The 16967-nt window shown below is 32.5% G+C and overlaps 5 protein-coding genes across 6 annotated transcripts; 2 read left to right on the top strand and 3 right to left on the bottom strand.

Moving 5' to 3' along the window:
• Positions 1–545: 545 nt before the first annotated feature.
• On the bottom strand, positions 546–2078 carry LOC128395465 (3-hydroxyisobutyrate dehydrogenase, mitochondrial-like). Its single transcript, XM_053355894.1, has 2 exons — positions 1860–2078; positions 546–1706 (listed from the first exon to the last, which is right to left on the bottom strand). The coding sequence occupies exons 1-2, from the start codon at positions 1918–1920 to the stop codon at positions 784–786; spliced, it is 984 nt and encodes a 327-aa protein (XP_053211869.1). The 5' UTR covers positions 1921–2078; the 3' UTR covers positions 546–783.
• A 517-nt stretch (positions 2079–2595) lies between these two features.
• On the bottom strand, positions 2596–5945 carry LOC128395460 (ADP-ribosylation factor GTPase-activating protein 1-like). Of its 2 annotated transcripts, XM_053355888.1 has the most exons (10): positions 5566–5942; positions 5288–5397; positions 5002–5173; positions 4710–4882; positions 4431–4508; positions 4166–4271; positions 4040–4099; positions 3900–3965; positions 3690–3749; positions 2596–3612 (listed from the first exon to the last, which is right to left on the bottom strand). In XM_053355888.1, exons 1-10 carry the CDS (start codon positions 5623–5625, stop codon positions 3097–3099), a joined length of 1401 nt encoding a protein of 466 aa, XP_053211863.1. In that variant the 5' UTR covers positions 5626–5942; the 3' UTR covers positions 2596–3096. The 2 variants fall into 2 exon arrangements, with proteins under 2 accessions (XP_053211863.1, XP_053211864.1); XM_053355889.1 differs by lacking the exon at positions 3690–3749 and having other exon boundaries at positions 5566–5945.
• Positions 5946–6225: 280 nt separating this feature from the next.
• LOC128395466 (mitochondrial carnitine/acylcarnitine carrier protein-like) lies at positions 6226–7778 on the top strand. The gene is made up of 2 exons (XM_053355895.1): positions 6226–6837; positions 6916–7778. Exons 1-2 carry the CDS (start codon positions 6450–6452, stop codon positions 7434–7436), a joined length of 909 nt encoding a protein of 302 aa, XP_053211870.1. The 5' UTR covers positions 6226–6449; the 3' UTR covers positions 7437–7778.
• Positions 7746–9349, bottom strand: LOC128395463 (outer mitochondrial transmembrane helix translocase-like). The gene is made up of 3 exons (XM_053355892.1): positions 8798–9349; positions 8483–8714; positions 7746–8403 (listed from the first exon to the last, which is right to left on the bottom strand). The coding sequence occupies exons 1-3, from the start codon at positions 9241–9243 to the stop codon at positions 7915–7917; spliced, it is 1167 nt and encodes a 388-aa protein (XP_053211867.1). The 5' UTR covers positions 9244–9349; the 3' UTR covers positions 7746–7914.
• On the top strand, positions 9341–15964 carry LOC128395448 (E3 ubiquitin-protein ligase listerin-like). The gene is given in 17 exon segments (XM_053355876.1): positions 9341–9512; positions 9664–9984; positions 10060–10290; positions 10362–10414; positions 10488–10662; positions 10732–10905; positions 10973–11163; positions 11244–11379; positions 11450–12657; positions 12725–12999; positions 13002–13308; positions 13373–13642; positions 13723–14328; positions 14400–14456; positions 14542–15283; positions 15374–15541; positions 15631–15964. Coding segments are annotated over 17 exon segments (5133 nt in total). The 5' UTR covers positions 9341–9476; the 3' UTR covers positions 15814–15964.
• The last annotated feature ends 1003 nt before the right edge of the window (positions 15965–16967 follow it).

Raw genomic sequence — 16967 nt, 5'->3', positions numbered from 1 at the left:
TTTTCTTCAAACCTAAAACACGAGCTCCTCAAATTGAACCAAAGTTAACAGTGAAAAAACAATTACCCTCAACAACTAAGCCCTTAATCAACAATGACCCACAACCTCCAATCCCTAAACAATCAAAATCAATTATTTCACCCAAAAAAATTAGTAAATTGGATAAGAAATTGATCCCAACACCAAAGATGCCAACAACCTTATCAGCTTCTCGGCCAACCACAACATCAACCACATCATCAACAACAACCACAACCACAACAACACCAACCACGACACCAACCCCAACATCAACTACTCAGCCAACCACACCATCGACAACTACACCAACCACAACCACAACATCATCTACCACAACTTCAACTACTCGACCAACCAGATCATCGACCACAACCACAACTGAATCACCTCCAGTCACTGGTTCCATTTTGATTGTTTCAAGCGATTCTGATGCTGATTTAGGTTTCGATTTCACCACAAGCATGATCACTGAATCTTTGCTGACAGTTAATTAACCTAATTGATTGTAATCTTTCAAGTTGATATTAAACTTGTTTCATTTTTCTTCCTTTAAGTTTATTAGATAAAAAAAAGTTCAATTGATTAACAATTCGAGTCTTCCAACTGAATTTGATCCGTTCAGAGAAATACAATTTACATAAAACATTGATTCCCACAAAAAATAGTCAAACTTAAATTGATTAGTAAATGGATATGATTAAATTTCTAATCATTAATCTCTACGTTTGGTTAGTTAATTTGATGGTAATTGAGTTGATTGATTTAACTTTTTCTAACACCACCGGTGACCTTTTTCAAGAGGAATTGGTAAGCATAAGAAAAGTCTTTCTCTCCGTGTCCATTGTTGGTCATTGCTTTGTAAATGGACAAGGCCAAGGCGCCCATAGGAGTGGGGGCATCGGTTAAACTGGCACAAGACTGAGAAATACCCAAATCTTTGGCGATAAGTTCGACCTTAAATCCTGGTTTATAATCTCTCGATGCCGGAACATTTTCCATTATACCGGGAACAGGATTATAAGTATCCGAGCACCAGGTTCGACCTGAGCTAATGTTAAGAATCTCTGTCATCTGTTTAGGATCCAAACCAAGACCTTGGGCAAGGTTAAGTGTCTCTGAGGTACCGATCATGGAGATGGCGAGCATCATGTTATTACAGATTTTGGCTGCCGATCCAGCGCCAACGTCACCACAATGGATAACCCGACGACCCATACAAAGTAAAAGTGATTCAATCTTCTTGACTACATCGGCTTTACCTCCGCACATAAAGGTAAGTGTACCAGCATTAGCGGCAGGAACAGCACCAGCGACCGGAGTGTCCAGAAAATCAACACCAGCGGCATTGCTTAGTTCAAGTAACTTTTTCGATGTGTTTGGATGGACAGTTGAACAATCCATGAGAATGGTTCCTTTAGAGGCTTTGGTCAAGAGTCCATTGGAACCGGAGAAAACTTCAATTACGTAAGGATCAGCGGGAACCATGGTGAACACTCGGTCACATTTTTCGGCAACTTCGGCAGGACTGGAAGCGACAATGGCACCTTTAGCCTTGAAAGATTCAACAGCCGATGAATTGACATCATAAACAACCAAAGAATTGCCTTTGTTGATCAAATGAGTCGCCATTGGAGTTCCCATGAAACCGAGACCAATCCAACCAACATGAGCTTGACATCGTTGAACTAAAGGAAAACACAAAAATCAACCAACAATTAAATTGAGAAAACATCAACAACAATTTACTAAATCACAGATTGAAAAATAAACAAACAAAAGGTTTTGTTGTTGTTGTGACAGAAAAAGCAACAAGTCAATGAAAATGAAAATCTACTCACAATAAAATCCTTGGTTCAGTGAATTGGCAGTTGATTTAACTATTTGTCGTAATGTGAACATGATTGTAAATTTCTTTCTAATTAACTGGACTAAATTGTTACAATTAACTGAAGATTAATCAACCAGAGACAAGGTGAGATTGAGTTACTATGAGGCTTAGACAACAACTTCCAATGTGATGTTTTCTAGTTGAAGGAAACAGCAAATGAAATTCAACTCATCAAGGACACAATCAATTTGCAATTGTATCTTCAATCTGATTACAATTATCTTTGATTCTCAGAGATTTAATTGATTAATTATCATCTTGCTGATTCTCTCTTAATTGCTACCAGATAATACTTCAAATAAGGTGAAAATTTGCCAAATCTAACAAGTAAATCAATGTAACTTTGATTGACTCAATTTCTTGTATTTTTCATTATTTTACTTTTGATTTAATTGTTTCAATCTTCATGTTTAAAGTTGCTAATTGTTGAGTTAATTGTTGTTTGGGAAAATTTGTTACGTTTGGTTATCATTGATTATCCTAATTTGATTATTTCCAGACAATTATCAGTTAATCTGTTAATAGTGATAAGGACATTAAGTCAAAGTGATTAGATTAATTTGTTAATTATCTAAAGACTATTTTCATTCAATCAACTAAACAATCAATCAATTTGATTTTTTAACGACAACAATTTGTGTTGATCAAAAATCGTTTAATTAACCGAATTAATTTCCCTGAGTTAATTTTAAATCAAATTGTTTTACTGATTTAAATTCATCGTGAAAGAAACAATTGAATTTACATTAACAACAATTTCGATAGATTAATTGTCTTAATTTACTTGGATCCAAAGAAACGTATTAATCTGATTGAATTGAATAGTTAATCATGAGAAATATTGGTCCACATTGACAATTAGGAAGAGAGTGATTAACAATTAGGAGGAGAGAAAACAATTTAATTTGTTTCCGCAATTTTGAGAGATTTCGATCAACTTAAATCTCAAGTTGATGGAAAATTATAAATAGTGAATTTAATTATCTCTTATTTTAAACTGTTGTAATCAAGTTGTAATATTGATTGTTACGAATTGATTTTATCATTGAAACGGGAAGAAGATAATTAAGTTCAAAACTGGAGTAAAAGATGAGGATGGGAATAAAAATAATCTTATTTAGCCTTTTCTCTTTCATGTGTTAATTATAAATCTATCAGAATTAAAAGTCGTATCACAGTAGAGACAATTAATTTTGATTGCGACGAGTACTTTTTTTACTCGATGCTTTCGGTGAATCATTGAGTAGCTCCCAGAAATCATCTTCCTCGGTTTTTTTGGAACTTTTTTTACTAGAATTTCCTTCACCAAAGTTGATTAGTGTTCTTTCCTCCCTACTAATACTACTCGTTGATGATTTAGTTGTTTTCTGAGTAGTGGTTATCTGATTGCTCGTTGTTTTATTGTTCGTTGAGCTTTTACTAGTTTCTCTATTTTCATCAGCATTTGAAGAGCTATTTTGTTGTTTATGTTGAATATTAGGCGACGATTTTGACGATGAAAGGAGAGTCGATGATTCCTTTTTTCCGGCTCCTTCGTCTCGATAATCATTGTTATCTTTATAACCCTCCTGGTAACTTGCACCTTGCTCTCCGCTTCCATACTCGTAATAATTGCTCTCAGAATTAGGATCACTATAGAGAGAAGCTTTGTTATTGAAGAGAGTCGATAAATCGGTCCATCCTCTTTTAGAAACATCAACGACCTAAAATGTGTCAAAGAGTAAAAAAAAACACTCGAAATTAGTAAATATTAGTAGTCGTCAATCCAGATGATTACAACCTTAGAACCAATTGTTGTTGCTTGGGAGGATAGAGTATCAACTAAGGTGCCTTCTTTCACCTTGTTTAGGGATCGGAAATCGAACGAAAAATAATGATAATGTAACCAAATCAAAAACAGAAATTAACATGAGGAAAAAAAATCGAAAAAAAAATCGATAGGTTATAATGAAGTGCTTATGATGTGGAGAAAAAATTCAAATTGATTTACCTTCTCATTCAGAGTTCCTGCAAGTTCAGCAGCTTTTTGTGAAGCTATGGATCCAATTTTCAAAGCCTAATTGTAATTAGAAATCAAATCATGATGATAGAGTTAAGATACTGATCAACGAAACAATCGTTAGTACTTACATTTTCAGAGGCTTTAGATGCGACTTTAGTTGCTGTACTTGCTATCGATGACAGAGAAGTCTGAAAGTGATGATGAGAAGATGATTAGATTGGTTAGAGATTGAGAGAGTGACAATTAATATTTACAATTGAGAAACCCCAAGAATCTATTCCGTAATCAGATTGACTTCTAGTGGGCTGAGCACTGTAACCGAACCCTGAATATTTTCCTCCTTGACTTGGCGGGAGATCACTGGAAAGAAATAGAGAACGGATAACTTTTTAATAGGCAATTGTTTGAAGATTGGAAGATGTCATTATTCAAAAGCAAATTAACCATTTCAATTAATGGAAATCAAATTTAATGGTGTAACAAGCAAAAGAGTACACGTAATATTAGAAAGATACTTACTCTGGTCGAGAAGCATTTTCTTGTTGCTTCTTCGCAAAGAACTGTTCCTTTTGACGAGATACATTCTCGGGATTATAACTATGAAATTGTAAACATAAATAGCGAAATAGAGAAAAAGAGATGTTCGGTACAATTTAAGTATAAATATATTGTTGGGAAATATAAATAAAATTGAGATTCGATGTTTATGATGATGATTGATGATTGATGAAGCTGATAAATGTAAAAACGTTATCATTGTTTTATAGATGCCTGATGAAGATTTTATCATTTTAGTACCTTTGATAACTGCTTGAAGCCCATTCATCTTCATCCCATGTTGATTGTTTAGTTGTGTTTGAAGATGAATTGGAAGATGAACCCGCCGAGTATTTAGGAATGGCTCTAGAGACATAATCTTTCGCTTGAGAAGTTTCAATGGACCAACTTTTACCGGTGGCTTCAGTTGCAATCTATAAGAAATCAATCAATGAAAAACAAAGTTACACATACAATTTGATTAGACTGATCCATCTCTCTCACACACACAAAATTGTATCTGAATTTAATCATCAATTACTAAGACCTTTACCTTATCACGATACAAAGCAGCAGCCTTTGAATTATATCTTTCACTCATTGGCATATTAGGATCCCAATCAGATTGACTGGTAAGAAATTCCTTTGCTTTCTTATTACCCCCAGCCTTCATTTTGGCTAATTCAATATCCTTCCATTTATCCATGGTAATTGAACGGACAAAACTAACGTTGAGTAGAGAAGATAAATAGAAAGGCCAAATTAATATAGAAAAAAAAATGAAATAACATAACATAAAAGCCAAAAAATCCAATTGACCAACATGAATGTGAATGTACCTTAAATGGACACCAAGTCCTCTATGTTTTCCGGAACAATCTAAACATATCCAAATACCATAGGTAACACTGACCCATTGTGGGTTTAAAGCTCCACACTCAAAACAACTCTAAAAAAAGAGAAAATAAATTAAAGAAAAATATTAGAAATTGGTCTGTCAAAGAAGAGAATCATTTGTGAGAAGAAAAGAAAACATATTGATGAGAACATATGAGAAAAGAGAAGAGAATAAAAAAAACAATAATAGAAAAAAAGAATTAAATTTTTCTCTACTTACATTATTTTCATTAGTTGGACGTAATTCCTGAAGGATTCTTCTTGTTCGTGGACTAGCCATAGTTAACTAATTCTTTAAATGGTAACAATCAACGTAGAATAATCAAAATCACAGAAAATAAAAAAGGCAGAATAGTAAAGTAAATTAAACCAGTTGGCAGAATTTGACAAGAAAGAGAAGCAAAAATAGACAGAGAAAAGAAAGAGAATGTTGAATGGTGACGACAGCAGAGTTTTAGTTTCTATTGGAAAGAGACAGTGAATGGAAAAGAGAAGAAAATTATTTAACCCGAACAATTAATCAAATTAAAATCGATAATTAATTACTCGCCCAACTAATTGTGATCAAATGAAAACACCAGTTGATTGTTAACTTGACAGTTTCAATCTGATTTCCAAATGATTTTCACTAATCCTTTTTAACGTTTTTTCTGTTTACTTTTTTTCTTTCAACTATTTTCCATTTTAATTTCATTTCGACAATTAATTGAGTTTAATTGTCCAATTCATTAATTAGAAAGAATAAATTTAATTCTAATTATTGGAGAGAAAAAGAGAAAAACTCAATTCTATTGATTGATTTTCTTTTTTTGAAAGAACCGCTTTTTTTCTTATTCTTTTTCTTTTTTGTTTGTTTATGTTTATTAAAAGTCTTTTTGTCAACATTAATTGTTGAGAGTTTCCTTTATTTCCTAAATTGATTTTGTTTCAGAAATTTGTTTAAATTGGTTGTTAATTGTTAACTGAATTCTTTTTTTTTCTTTGTTCATTCGTTTATGTATATGGTGGACTGTTTGTTGGTTGTTTTGTTGTCTTGGTAGTTTTTTTTTCGTTTTCTATTTTTGATTTTTGTTCTGATTTGGTTGATAGTTTAATTTTCTTATCATGTCTGATTCTCGGCGAATTAGTCCAATTAAAGATTTTATTGCTGGTGGTTTTGGGGGAGTTTGTTTGGTAACTGCTGGTCATCCTTTAGATACAATTAAGGTTCGTCTTCAAACTATGCCTAAACCTGCTCCGGGACAAGCTCCATTGTACCGAGGAACTCTTGATTGTGCTAAGCAAATTGTTAACAAAGAGGGTTTTCTTGGTCTCTATCGTGGTATGAGTGCTCCTATTGCTGGAGTAGCTCCAATGTGTGCTGTTTGTTTTTTCGGCTTTGGAATTGGTAAAAAGTTACAGCAAACCCACCCCGATGAGGAATTGACTCTTGTTCAGTTATTTAAGGCCGGAATGTTAGCCGGTGTTTTTACCACTGGAATTATGGCTCCTGGTAAGATTAATTTTAAAGAAAAATTAAGGTCTAAAAAAATTAAATTCCTTATTCGAATGTATCAAATTTAATCTCTAGGTGAACGAATTAAATGTTTACTACAAGTTCAAGCTGCTAATCCAAATGCTGTGCAACAATTTAAAGGGCCAGTTGATTGTGCTAAAGCGCTTTATCGTCAAGGTGGAATTCGTAGTATTTACAAAGGAACTGCAGCCACTTTATTGCGAGATGTTCCTGCTAGTGGTGCTTATTTCATGGGCTATGAATGGATTCAAAGAGTTCTTACTCCAGAGGGTAAATCAAGAAGTGACCTGAGCGCTGGTCGAACCATAATTGCCGGTGGAATGGCTGGAATATTCAATTGGATGGTCGCAATTCCTGCTGATGTACTCAAATCAAGATTACAAACCGCTCCTGAAGGTACTTATCCCAAAGGAATTCGTGATGTTTTCAAACAATTAATGAAAGAGGAAGGAGCTAAAGCCCTTTACAAAGGTGCGACACCGGTTTTCCTCAGAGCTTTCCCAGCCAATGCTGCCTGTTTCTTGGGTTACGAATTTGCAATTAAACTACTCAACTGGTTAGCACCCGATCTTTAGGCCAAAACCTGAAATGCAATTTATTTTACAATGAGTTGCAATATATAAAATTAATCTATTATTATACACAACCGAACAATTAGATTAATAGTCTATATCTATTGCCTTTTCTCTGCCAACTTTTTTTTACAAATAATTAATTTTTATCCAATGTTTTTGATTTTAAATCGCAAGAAGAAACTAAAAATCAAAGAAATGAAACAAAAGCCAAGGTAACAAAACGACCAATGTTGTTGTAAGAAAAACAAAGATGATAATTATTTTGATCAATTTGTTGTGACTTATCATTAAATGTATTTATCATTCCTCTTCCAGTGTAATAACAATGAAAATCAAATCTAATTGATTTCCAGTCCTTTATTTACATTTTTCTATAATCAATTGTTACGTTAATTGCGACAAGAAAAGATTGTGACTGTTTAACTCTACGGGGAAGAAAAGAAAATGAAGAAAAATTTTCAAATGGTTAAATTAATTTCTAATCCAATGGAGGCATTTTCGATAGAGTTGGTTTGATTCCTGTTCGCGATTTGTCAATTGAATTAACGGCGTGAATGAAATCTTCCATCGTGATCGATCTTAACTCTGGAGTTTGCGATAGAATTTCTCTTGCATTCGATGAAATTGAGCCTTGGGTAGGTGAACATTCAACCGAATTGGAATTGGAACTGTTTTCGGAGGTCACATCTCTCGAAAGAGAGAAAAGGTTTCTATTTAGTTCTTTAAGACTTTTCATGGCCGCTCTTCGGCACAAGTCTTTTAGGTCACTTCCAGAGTATCCATGGGTCAGCGCGGCGATTTCACTGAGATCAACATTTTCATGAAGATCTTCATGTTTCAAGGTTAATTCCAAAATTTGTCTTCGTTCTGTTTCTTTAGGTAAATCGATTTGAAACATACAAGGCATTCGTCGTAAAACGGCCTTATCAACGTCCTGAGGTCGATTAGTAGCACCAATTAGAACAATCTATTCGATTAAATGAAGAAAATTGAAAAGAAAAATTTATTCCAAATGATAAAACTATTGTAATCTAACCTTTTCTTACCTGAGATTTTTTTGAAGATAAAATTCCTTCCCAAAGTGTCATGAATTGAGCTTTCATCATGGCTGTTGCTTCATGATCATGGGAATCTCTTGATCGCAGAAATGAATCAATCTCATCAATGAATATAATGCAAGGTTGTATCTTCATGGCTAAAGTGAAAACAGCCTGGGCCAATTTCTGTGATTCTCCATACCATTTATCGGTCAAAGCGGAAACACTCAAATTCATGAATCTAAAGGAAAACAGAAAATCAAAAGAAACCAAAGTTGATTCATATATAAATTTAAGAAATTAGGTCAAGATGCTCTTAATTACCTGACGTTTGCCTGTTTAGCGATCGCTTTAGCCAACATTGTCTTTCCACACCCTGGGGGCCCATGGAATAGAACACCTCTTGGTGGTTGTCTCAGATTCGATTCAAAATATTCTGGATGGATCAGCGGTAGAATAACCTGAAGATTCAATTCTTCAATTATATTATCCAAACCTGCGATATCATTAAAAGTAACATCAATTTCCGTTGGATTTAACAGATCACTGGCAATGGTGAATTCGTGTTCATTTAGATCATCACTTTTATCACTAATTCCAAGATTCCTGAGAATCTCAATCGCCTTGTTTTTGGCTTTCTTTTTCTGTGACATCGTTGGATCCATAAGATTAACTGCTAATTTAATTCCATAATAAGTGATCACACCAGCGACTGCCGAACGGATTAGAAGAGCAATTAACTCAGGTTTTAATGAGGAATTGGGATCCATTTGGATAAATGAGAAAATGGAAACAAAATCAACCACAAAGATGAATTAAAACAATAAACAAACAGCATGAGAGAGTCGGAGATCAGCTGGTTTGGTGACGACAGCATTGAGAAAGCAAATGTTACCTTCACATTTGATTTCTACTTCTTCGTGTTGACTAATATTTATATTTTATTTTCTATTTTAATTTGTTAATTTTCGCAAATTTTTCTCACAATTTATTGATCTTAATCATGGGTAAAGGTCAGAGAACCAAAGGAAATACTCGGGTAAGAATATAAATGTCATTTGTTTTCGTTTTTTCTTATTCTTTTTCTCTTTGTTATGTATTGATAATTTTGTTTTTCTATCTCTGATTTTTTTTCTCTTTCTTTTCTCTTTCTTTTGTTTTTCTTTTGTTTTTCTATTATGTTCTATTAGCCGGCTAATTCATTAAGATCTGCTGAATTATTATCTTCTACACTTGGAAGTGCACCGATTAATACATTTATTGGATTTGATGCTTTAAAAGAGCCAAATGATTCATCTACAATTGGCAGTTCCAATGTTGGATCTTTACCTGATCTTGAAGAAGAGGTTGATTCAGATTTTAAATTGACAATTAAGCAAATGTATAAGAAGGATTCTATCACCAAGATCAAGGCCTTACAGAAATTTGCTGAATATTGTAATGAAAAGGAATATAATTTAGTCAAATCTGTCCTGTCAATGTGGCCTAGAGTTTTCAACAAGTTGGCAATAGTAAGTCTAGTTGATCGAATCAATTTGTATTCTAATTCCTTGTCTCCATTTATTTATCTTCTTCCTTCATGATAGGATAACGATTTCCGAGTTAGAGAGACCACTTTTCAAGCTCAGGAGGCATTGGTAAAGAAATTAGGTAAAAATATTGCCCCAATTCTCAAGCAAATCATTGCGACCTGGGTGATTTCGCTTCATGACACCTACGTCGTTTCTGCGAGCGCAGCTAAATCCTCTTTCGCTGCATCATTTTCGCCAGCCAAACAATCAGAGGTTCTAACATTCTGTAAGGATGAAATAATCAACGTAAGTATCATCATCATCATCATCATCAGCAAATTAGCCACTAATTCATTTAATCTATTTGCCTTCAATAGTATTGTAAAGATATCCTTTTAATTCAAACAATTGCAACCATTGATGATCCAAGGTAAGTGATTTATGGTTAATTGTATATTTGTAAACTTGACTAACGGATTATTGGTTTACCTCTTCATTTAAAGTTGTGTGAACAATATTGATAGAGAATCAAAATACCATCGACTGGTCAGTTGTTGTTTACAAGGGTTGACCCTTCTTATAGCATCTTTAAATCAACCAGATACAATCAAAGATGAAATTGAAAAATTAATCAATCATGATAATTTTTGGAAATTGGCAAAATATGAAGACCTTAATGTAAGCTGATTATTACAATACAATATATATAAGCTCGTTAATTTGATTACTGATTATTTCTCATTACAGGTTAAAGTTAATTGGTACAGATTTAAATCAACGATTTGTGAAAAATATCCAACAATAATTAAAACGAATGAAGCAAAATTTGTATCATCAACTTTACTTCAAATCGCTGAGAAGGATCAACTTTTATCAGGAGCTATTTGGGATAATGTCCTTTGGATTCTTGTAACTGTTGAAGTAATTAGTTAATAATCGATGTATGATAGAAACAATTATCTAATTGTCAACTTTTTTTCAATGACAGGAATGGTGGAAACACATAAATCTAACCAAAGGTTTTCTTCCGCATCTTCGTAAATACATCAAAGAAGGCGGATACGGAAACGCTTCCTCGATATTCCCCAATCTCTTACCAATGCTGAGTAAATTTCCATTCGATCATTTCGATAATACGGCCAAATTTTGCGACGATTTCATCGAATCTTTTGAACTCTGGTTAGTAATCGATTACTACAAATGCAATCATTCAAAGTTCTAATTGTGATTCTCTCATATTCTTTACAATTATCATTTAGCATTAACAATCCTAATCATTCAACTAAAGAATATGCTAGTATAGTTAAATCCTACTTCGAGTGTGTTCAGTATTTACTAATTGATAGAAAATTGGATAAATCATTGGAGAAATTAAACTCAACCGTTCCTGAAAGAGTAAGTAATTAGTAATCAATGAAACGTGTTAATTTTTGTCTAATTGATTGATTTTGTCTCTCTGTTTCAGATTATAAATTTTGTTGATCAAATGTTACACCAATGGGCTGATATCTATGGTTTATATTTCAATGAATTAACTATTTTCATTACTAATTCAAAGGATCCTGAACTATCGAGTGGATTAATTACTTCAATTGAGGTTAAAATATTGGAAATAATTGAGGAAGCAATTGATGATGGAAACAAATTGGACATGTTGATTAAATTGTTAACCTCAATGTTACGAATAAGTAATGATAAATCATCTCGTCGGGTGAAATTTGAAGAGGATGAAGATGAGGAATCATCACCAATGGAAATGAATAAAATCAAAATCAACGGAATTATTTTCAAAGATTCATTGTACAAAATTTGGGAACGATCATTGGAATTGTCATTGAAACGAGAAAATCAAACTTCATGGCTTAATTGTTTACGACAACTTCAAGAATTGTGTATAACCGTTAACCAAGAATCAACCGGTTGTTTCATTGCTCACAAATATCTTGACCAATTGAAGGAACTGTTAAATGGTCAAACAAAATTCACTTCGGTGTCAACTCGAAACATTAACTACAAGCATATAATCAGCATGCTGCTTAATTGTTGTGACTCACTTCCACGCAATAAGAGTGAAATTATCTTCTATTTATCATCTCATGATGATTCTTATGTTAGGAGTAATTTCTATGAAATTTTACCCACAAGAATTGAGAAAGATTCATTTCTTCAGGAATGGTTTACCACTCCAGAAGTAACTCCATTATTTGATTCAATCATAATCAGTATATTGGGTGGATTTAAACACGATGGTAACAATCAACCGATTGTTAATGATTCTTACATTGGTTTTATCAACTTCTCGTTTCAAATTGAAAACATCCACTTTCCAACAATTAACATGATTACAACTCTTCTTGCCGATGGTCTGATTAATTCATCAATGGAAAATCAATCCCTGTTAATTGTTGGTATAATCAAAAAGCTTTTTGATCAATATCCACATTCGGATCAACTTGACTCATTTTCAACACTAATTAATCAAATTGGTTCATTATCCCTTGATCTAAACATCTCAGATGAATCTTATTCACTTTACCAATCAACATTATCTTCTGGATTAAAAGTTATCTTCAAATCTAATGATTATAATGAATCTCAATTGTTAGAGTTGATTGATAATATGGCTCAGATGATTAAGAACAAAATAATTGATGAAAATATTTCATGGGAAATGTAAGTAACTTTTTCTAATGAAAATTAACGAGCAATTAATTTACTTTTATCCTTTTAATTATTTAAGGTCTCAAAGATTGGAATCAATTGTCCATATATTCATTACAACAATTGAAAATGAAAGAAATCTAGACGGACAATCAACGCTTACAATTAACTTTCTGTTGAAAATTATTCCAGATACTGATTATTTGATTGCGAAAGTTTCAGCAATTGGAATTAAAGTTTTCTATCCATTATGGATTAAAAGGGTAATGATGATTCCAACTGGATTAAAATTCACCTCGGATCAATTTGGATTTGATGAGAAATTTACTTTCACCATAATTACAATTACAAAGATACTAAAATCAATCCAATACCAATTGAATTAACAATCAAACAATTACCATTCATCATTTATGCCTTATCAACACTACAGTTGGCTCCAAAAGATTTAAACTTAAATAACAAAAAATTAATTGTTCAACAATTAAGCGACTATGTTAAGCAAACAATTGACCAATTGGATAAAAATTCGATGGTCAAAATATTCCAAGATATAATTGATTACAGTAAATCTAAAGGTGTCATTGGATTAATCATTGGCCTTGAATTGCTCTTCAACTCATCGTCAAAATTAATTACAGTTAACCCTTGGAAACTTGAAGAGTAAGAACAACAATTTAATGAAGAAAAGAATCAGTACTAATCGGGATTAATTGTTCACTTTCAGATTTGATGTTCCATCGATAACAATATTTCAATTGTTGAATAATTATTGCGATTCAGATTATATAATTGATTTATCACAAGAAACATTGAAATATTTACTTTCTCAGGAAGAACCTGATAAATTACACCAATGTTATGGTCGATTGTCCATTTTGAACACTTGCCTCAACTACTCGACAGTGGATCTCCCTCGAAATGATTTGGTTTGCCAATTAATGGATCATTTAATCACAATTAAGGAAAAATCCGAAAGTGCTCTTTTACTAGAATGGTAAGTTTTGCATTTAAAGAAAAATTTTCCTTCGATTTGATTAAATTTAATTTTCTTTCTATTTTTTTCGATTATTTTAGTTCGTTGGACAATCAACAGGAATTAGCAATACTTTTCACAATCGAAGTGATGAAAATTTACAAAACAATCATTACCAAATTCAATAAACATCTAACCTCCGAACAGAAAGATTTAATTGTCATCTCAATTACCGCTTGGTCAATATCATTAGCCACAAGTGATCCTAAATCATTTACTAATCCAGTTAAGATGATACTTTATTGTTCATATTGTGACCTTTTCCTTTCCGTTCAGGAAATAATTGAATGGCAAGGCGATGAATTCAGTTCTGTCCGGGAATGGACTGATTTTCATCTTATCCGAATTGCTGATTCTTTGGTTCCTCTAATATTTCACCTTAATGGACTTGATTTTTCTGGTTATCAACTTAATTTTATTTCACGTCTTGGATCAACAATTGGTTGTCTCTCAGTCTTTGATATTGCTCAATTAGAAAATGAATTGCGACAATTTAATTATCAAGATAAAACTATTCAAGATCTCGATGAGAAAACTGTTCCATGTCCACTTCCCAAAGAGTACGAATCACTTTTCTCAAAGCTTAATCATCTTTATATTAACAAATATTCAGCTTTCTATTTATGTGCACATCAATTTACTCAAAGGTAAAATTAATTTAACTAAATTGTTCCACAATGATCAACAATTAACCTTCATTTCTTTAAATAATCAACAGATTAATACCAATGATGGTTTCATCTTGTTCCGTTTTTGATTCAACTTTTGATTATTTGTAAGTAAATCATTATTATAAGTCAATTTTTCTGTTTGTTTTAAATTTTAATTATTAATTTAATTGTTTTCCAATTTATTGACAGAGCTCCACCTAAACCATTTTTAATCAAATTACAAGAAACTGATCTAATTGTTGACACTTTACTCTCTGAATATTCATTGGGAACTACATGTTGTTTAATCAAACCAGGAACCGATTCATTTTGTTACACAATTGCTTATCTGCTTAATTGGTTACAAATATTAACGTTTTTCAGTCAATTAAATGATGAAAATAGATCATCATTAGCTGGATATTTAACTGATTCAGGGTATATTTCAAATCTGTTGAACAATTTATTCAAATTGATGCCAATTGCTCCTGATGAATACAAATTTATCCGAAGAGTTTTATCCATAACTCTTGATCGTATCAATGAGACTAATCATATCCAGGCCATTTCATGTTTAGTTTACTTTCATATTTTACGTAAAATGCCGGCATGTGTCCGAATGTGGTTAAGTAAACTGGACAAACGGACATCTGACCTTGTCAATCGATTCACAATCTCCACAATGAGTGAACTAATACGTACAGAGGAGTTTCTTGCAATCCAAAATGCTGATTCGGATAAATTTAAGAACATCAAAATTAAAGCTCGTCATTCAGCTCGTGAAGTTGTAACAATTTACGAGATTGAAGATATGTCCATAGAATTAACAATTAAATTAGCCGATAATCATCCATTAACACCAGTTACAATTGATGGCGGAAGACGAGTTGGTGTTAGTGTACCCGAATGGAGGAATTGGCTTCTTCAAGTTACCTCGTTCTTAACTCATCAGGTAACAATCAACTGATTTTATTGTTTCTTTTTTCCTAAATATTGATTATATTTCATATCTTATATTTTAATTGTCTAATCTTAATTACAGAATGGAACAGTTTTGGATGGATTAGTACTTTGGAACAGGAATATGAGTAAAAGATTCGAGGGACTAGAAGAGTGTGTAATCTGTTACTTCATCTTACACGGTTCTAATTGTCAAGTTCCTAAATTAACTTGTAGAAATTGTAAAAAGAAATTCCATTCAGCTTGTTTGGTAATTATCACAATTAACTAATCATCAATTGATTGATTCCCTTTTCAATCTCACTAATTGTTTACTTTTTTTCTCCTTCCTCAAAACAGTATAAATGGTTTGAGAAAAGCAACCAATCATCATGTCCACTCTGTAGGAATCCATTTGATTTCAATAAATCCCAAAGACCTGGTGGTTCATCTGGTCCATTCAATCAGCATCATCATAATCATCATCAACAACAACAACAACAGCAGCAACAAAATTTACGAGAATTTCAAGATTTCATTTAGAAGTCCCAACAAAACAATTTGCACATTAGCTGGAAAATTATATTCTAATCCCAAAGTAAAAGCATCTTTGATTATATCTGTTAATCAACAGATTAACCTTTTTTTTCACACCCAATTCAAACTGAATTAAATTATTAATACAACAATCAAATTACAAGAAAGTTTCCAAACTTATTATTAGATAAACCTATTGGTAAGTTTAAGTTTTAACTGGAAAAAAAACTTTTCTTCTCGTGTTTATTTTTCAAATTACGAAGCCGTGATGGTCACTAAGGCGACTAATGGACATTGTCCAGTGAAAATGTCCAACTCTTTCAATATGTTGATTAGATAAAGGGTTTAAATGGACGACAATAAGTAAATACATATACCACTTTCTCAGGCTTCTTATTATTGGCCAGTTTAATTTTGACCTGTTTTGGTTAATCTCTGGTCCAATTTACGTTCTCTAGCAACTGACCAGTGGTCATTTTATCAAGTAAACAATGAAAACCGGTTACTGGTTAGAACTGCAAGTCCAAACAAAGTGAATTGTATTTTAGACTTTCATTCATTTGGTCAATTTTTCATTTGTAACAATTTACTACTACTAATCATCACAATCATAGATAACTTTTTACCTTCATTCAAAGGATTAATTCCCTGATTCCCTGCAGGCTTTTCTAATCTTTTCAGCTTAATCTTCAATTAAATTAATAATTAAAAGTAAACGAGAAAAATTGACCAAATGAATTCCCTTTAAAAGTGAACCTTTTTTTTCAGCCATTTTATTGTTCGTGTTTGTGTCTTTCTCTCGCTCGCTCGATTATTGTTAAACTTTAAATTGTGTAGAAAATTAATCGCAATCGGCCAACAATTAACACCATGAGTGATTATAAAATTCCATCATATTATTTTGATATTCTTTCCGAAAGAGCCAATGTTTTCCAGAGGCGATTTTTTCTACTCACTCAGAAACACTTTCGACCAACAATTCGATTTTCATATTTCGCTGAAGTTTACAATAGTTTAATTGTCGACATAAATGAAATTAAATCGCTTAGATTAGTCAAGTTTATGTACGAACTATGCTCATCTCATTCGCGAGAAGGTAAAATTAACTTCGATTCAAAGAAAGAATTCCAATCGTGTATATTACCTTTTCCAAATTTCTC

The sequence above is a fragment of the Panonychus citri genome, unplaced genomic scaffold (assembly GCF_014898815.1).
Source record: "Panonychus citri isolate SS breed McGregor unplaced genomic scaffold, ASM1489881v1 Contig00141, whole genome shotgun sequence".
Lineage (NCBI taxonomy): Eukaryota > Metazoa > Arthropoda > Arachnida > Trombidiformes > Tetranychidae > Panonychus > Panonychus citri.
The sequence above is the reverse complement of the archived record's forward strand: the minus strand, read 5'-3'. Positions and strand labels throughout refer to the sequence as shown.

Bases quoted from the DNA above. Each gene is read 5' to 3' on its own strand.
- LOC128395465 (XM_053355894.1), bottom strand. From the start codon at position 1,920: ATGTTCACATTACGACAAATAGTTAAATCAACTGCCAATTCACTGAAC. The intron at 1,707-1,859 runs GTGAGTAGATTT...GTTTTCCTTTAG, and splicing joins ACTGAACCAAGGATTTTATT to TTCAACGATGTCAAGCTCAT.
- LOC128395460 (XM_053355888.1), bottom strand. From the start codon at position 5,625: ATGGCTAGTCCACGAACAAGAAGAATCCTTCAGGAATTACGTCCAACT. The intron at 3,750-3,899 runs GTAAATCAATTT...TCCCTAAACAAG, and splicing joins CAGGAACTCTGAATGAGAAG to GTGAAAGAAGGCACCTTAGT. The intron at 3,613-3,689 runs GTTGTAATCATC...GACACATTTTAG, and splicing joins CAACAACAATTGGTTCTAAG to GTCGTTGATGTTTCTAAAAG.
- LOC128395466 (XM_053355895.1), top strand. From the start codon at position 6,450: ATGTCTGATTCTCGGCGAATTAGTCCAATTAAAGATTTTATTGCTGGT. The intron at 6,838-6,915 runs GTAAGATTAATT...TTTAATCTCTAG, and splicing joins CACTGGAATTATGGCTCCTG to GTGAACGAATTAAATGTTTA.
- LOC128395463 (XM_053355892.1), bottom strand. From the start codon at position 9,243: ATGGATCCCAATTCCTCATTAAAACCTGAGTTAATTGCTCTTCTAATC. The intron at 8,715-8,797 runs GTAATTAAGAGC...GTTTTCCTTTAG, and splicing joins GCTAAACAGGCAAACGTCAG to ATTCATGAATTTGAGTGTTT. The intron at 8,404-8,482 runs GTAAGAAAAGGT...TTAATCGAATAG, and splicing joins TATCTTCAAAAAAATCTCAG to ATTGTTCTAATTGGTGCTAC.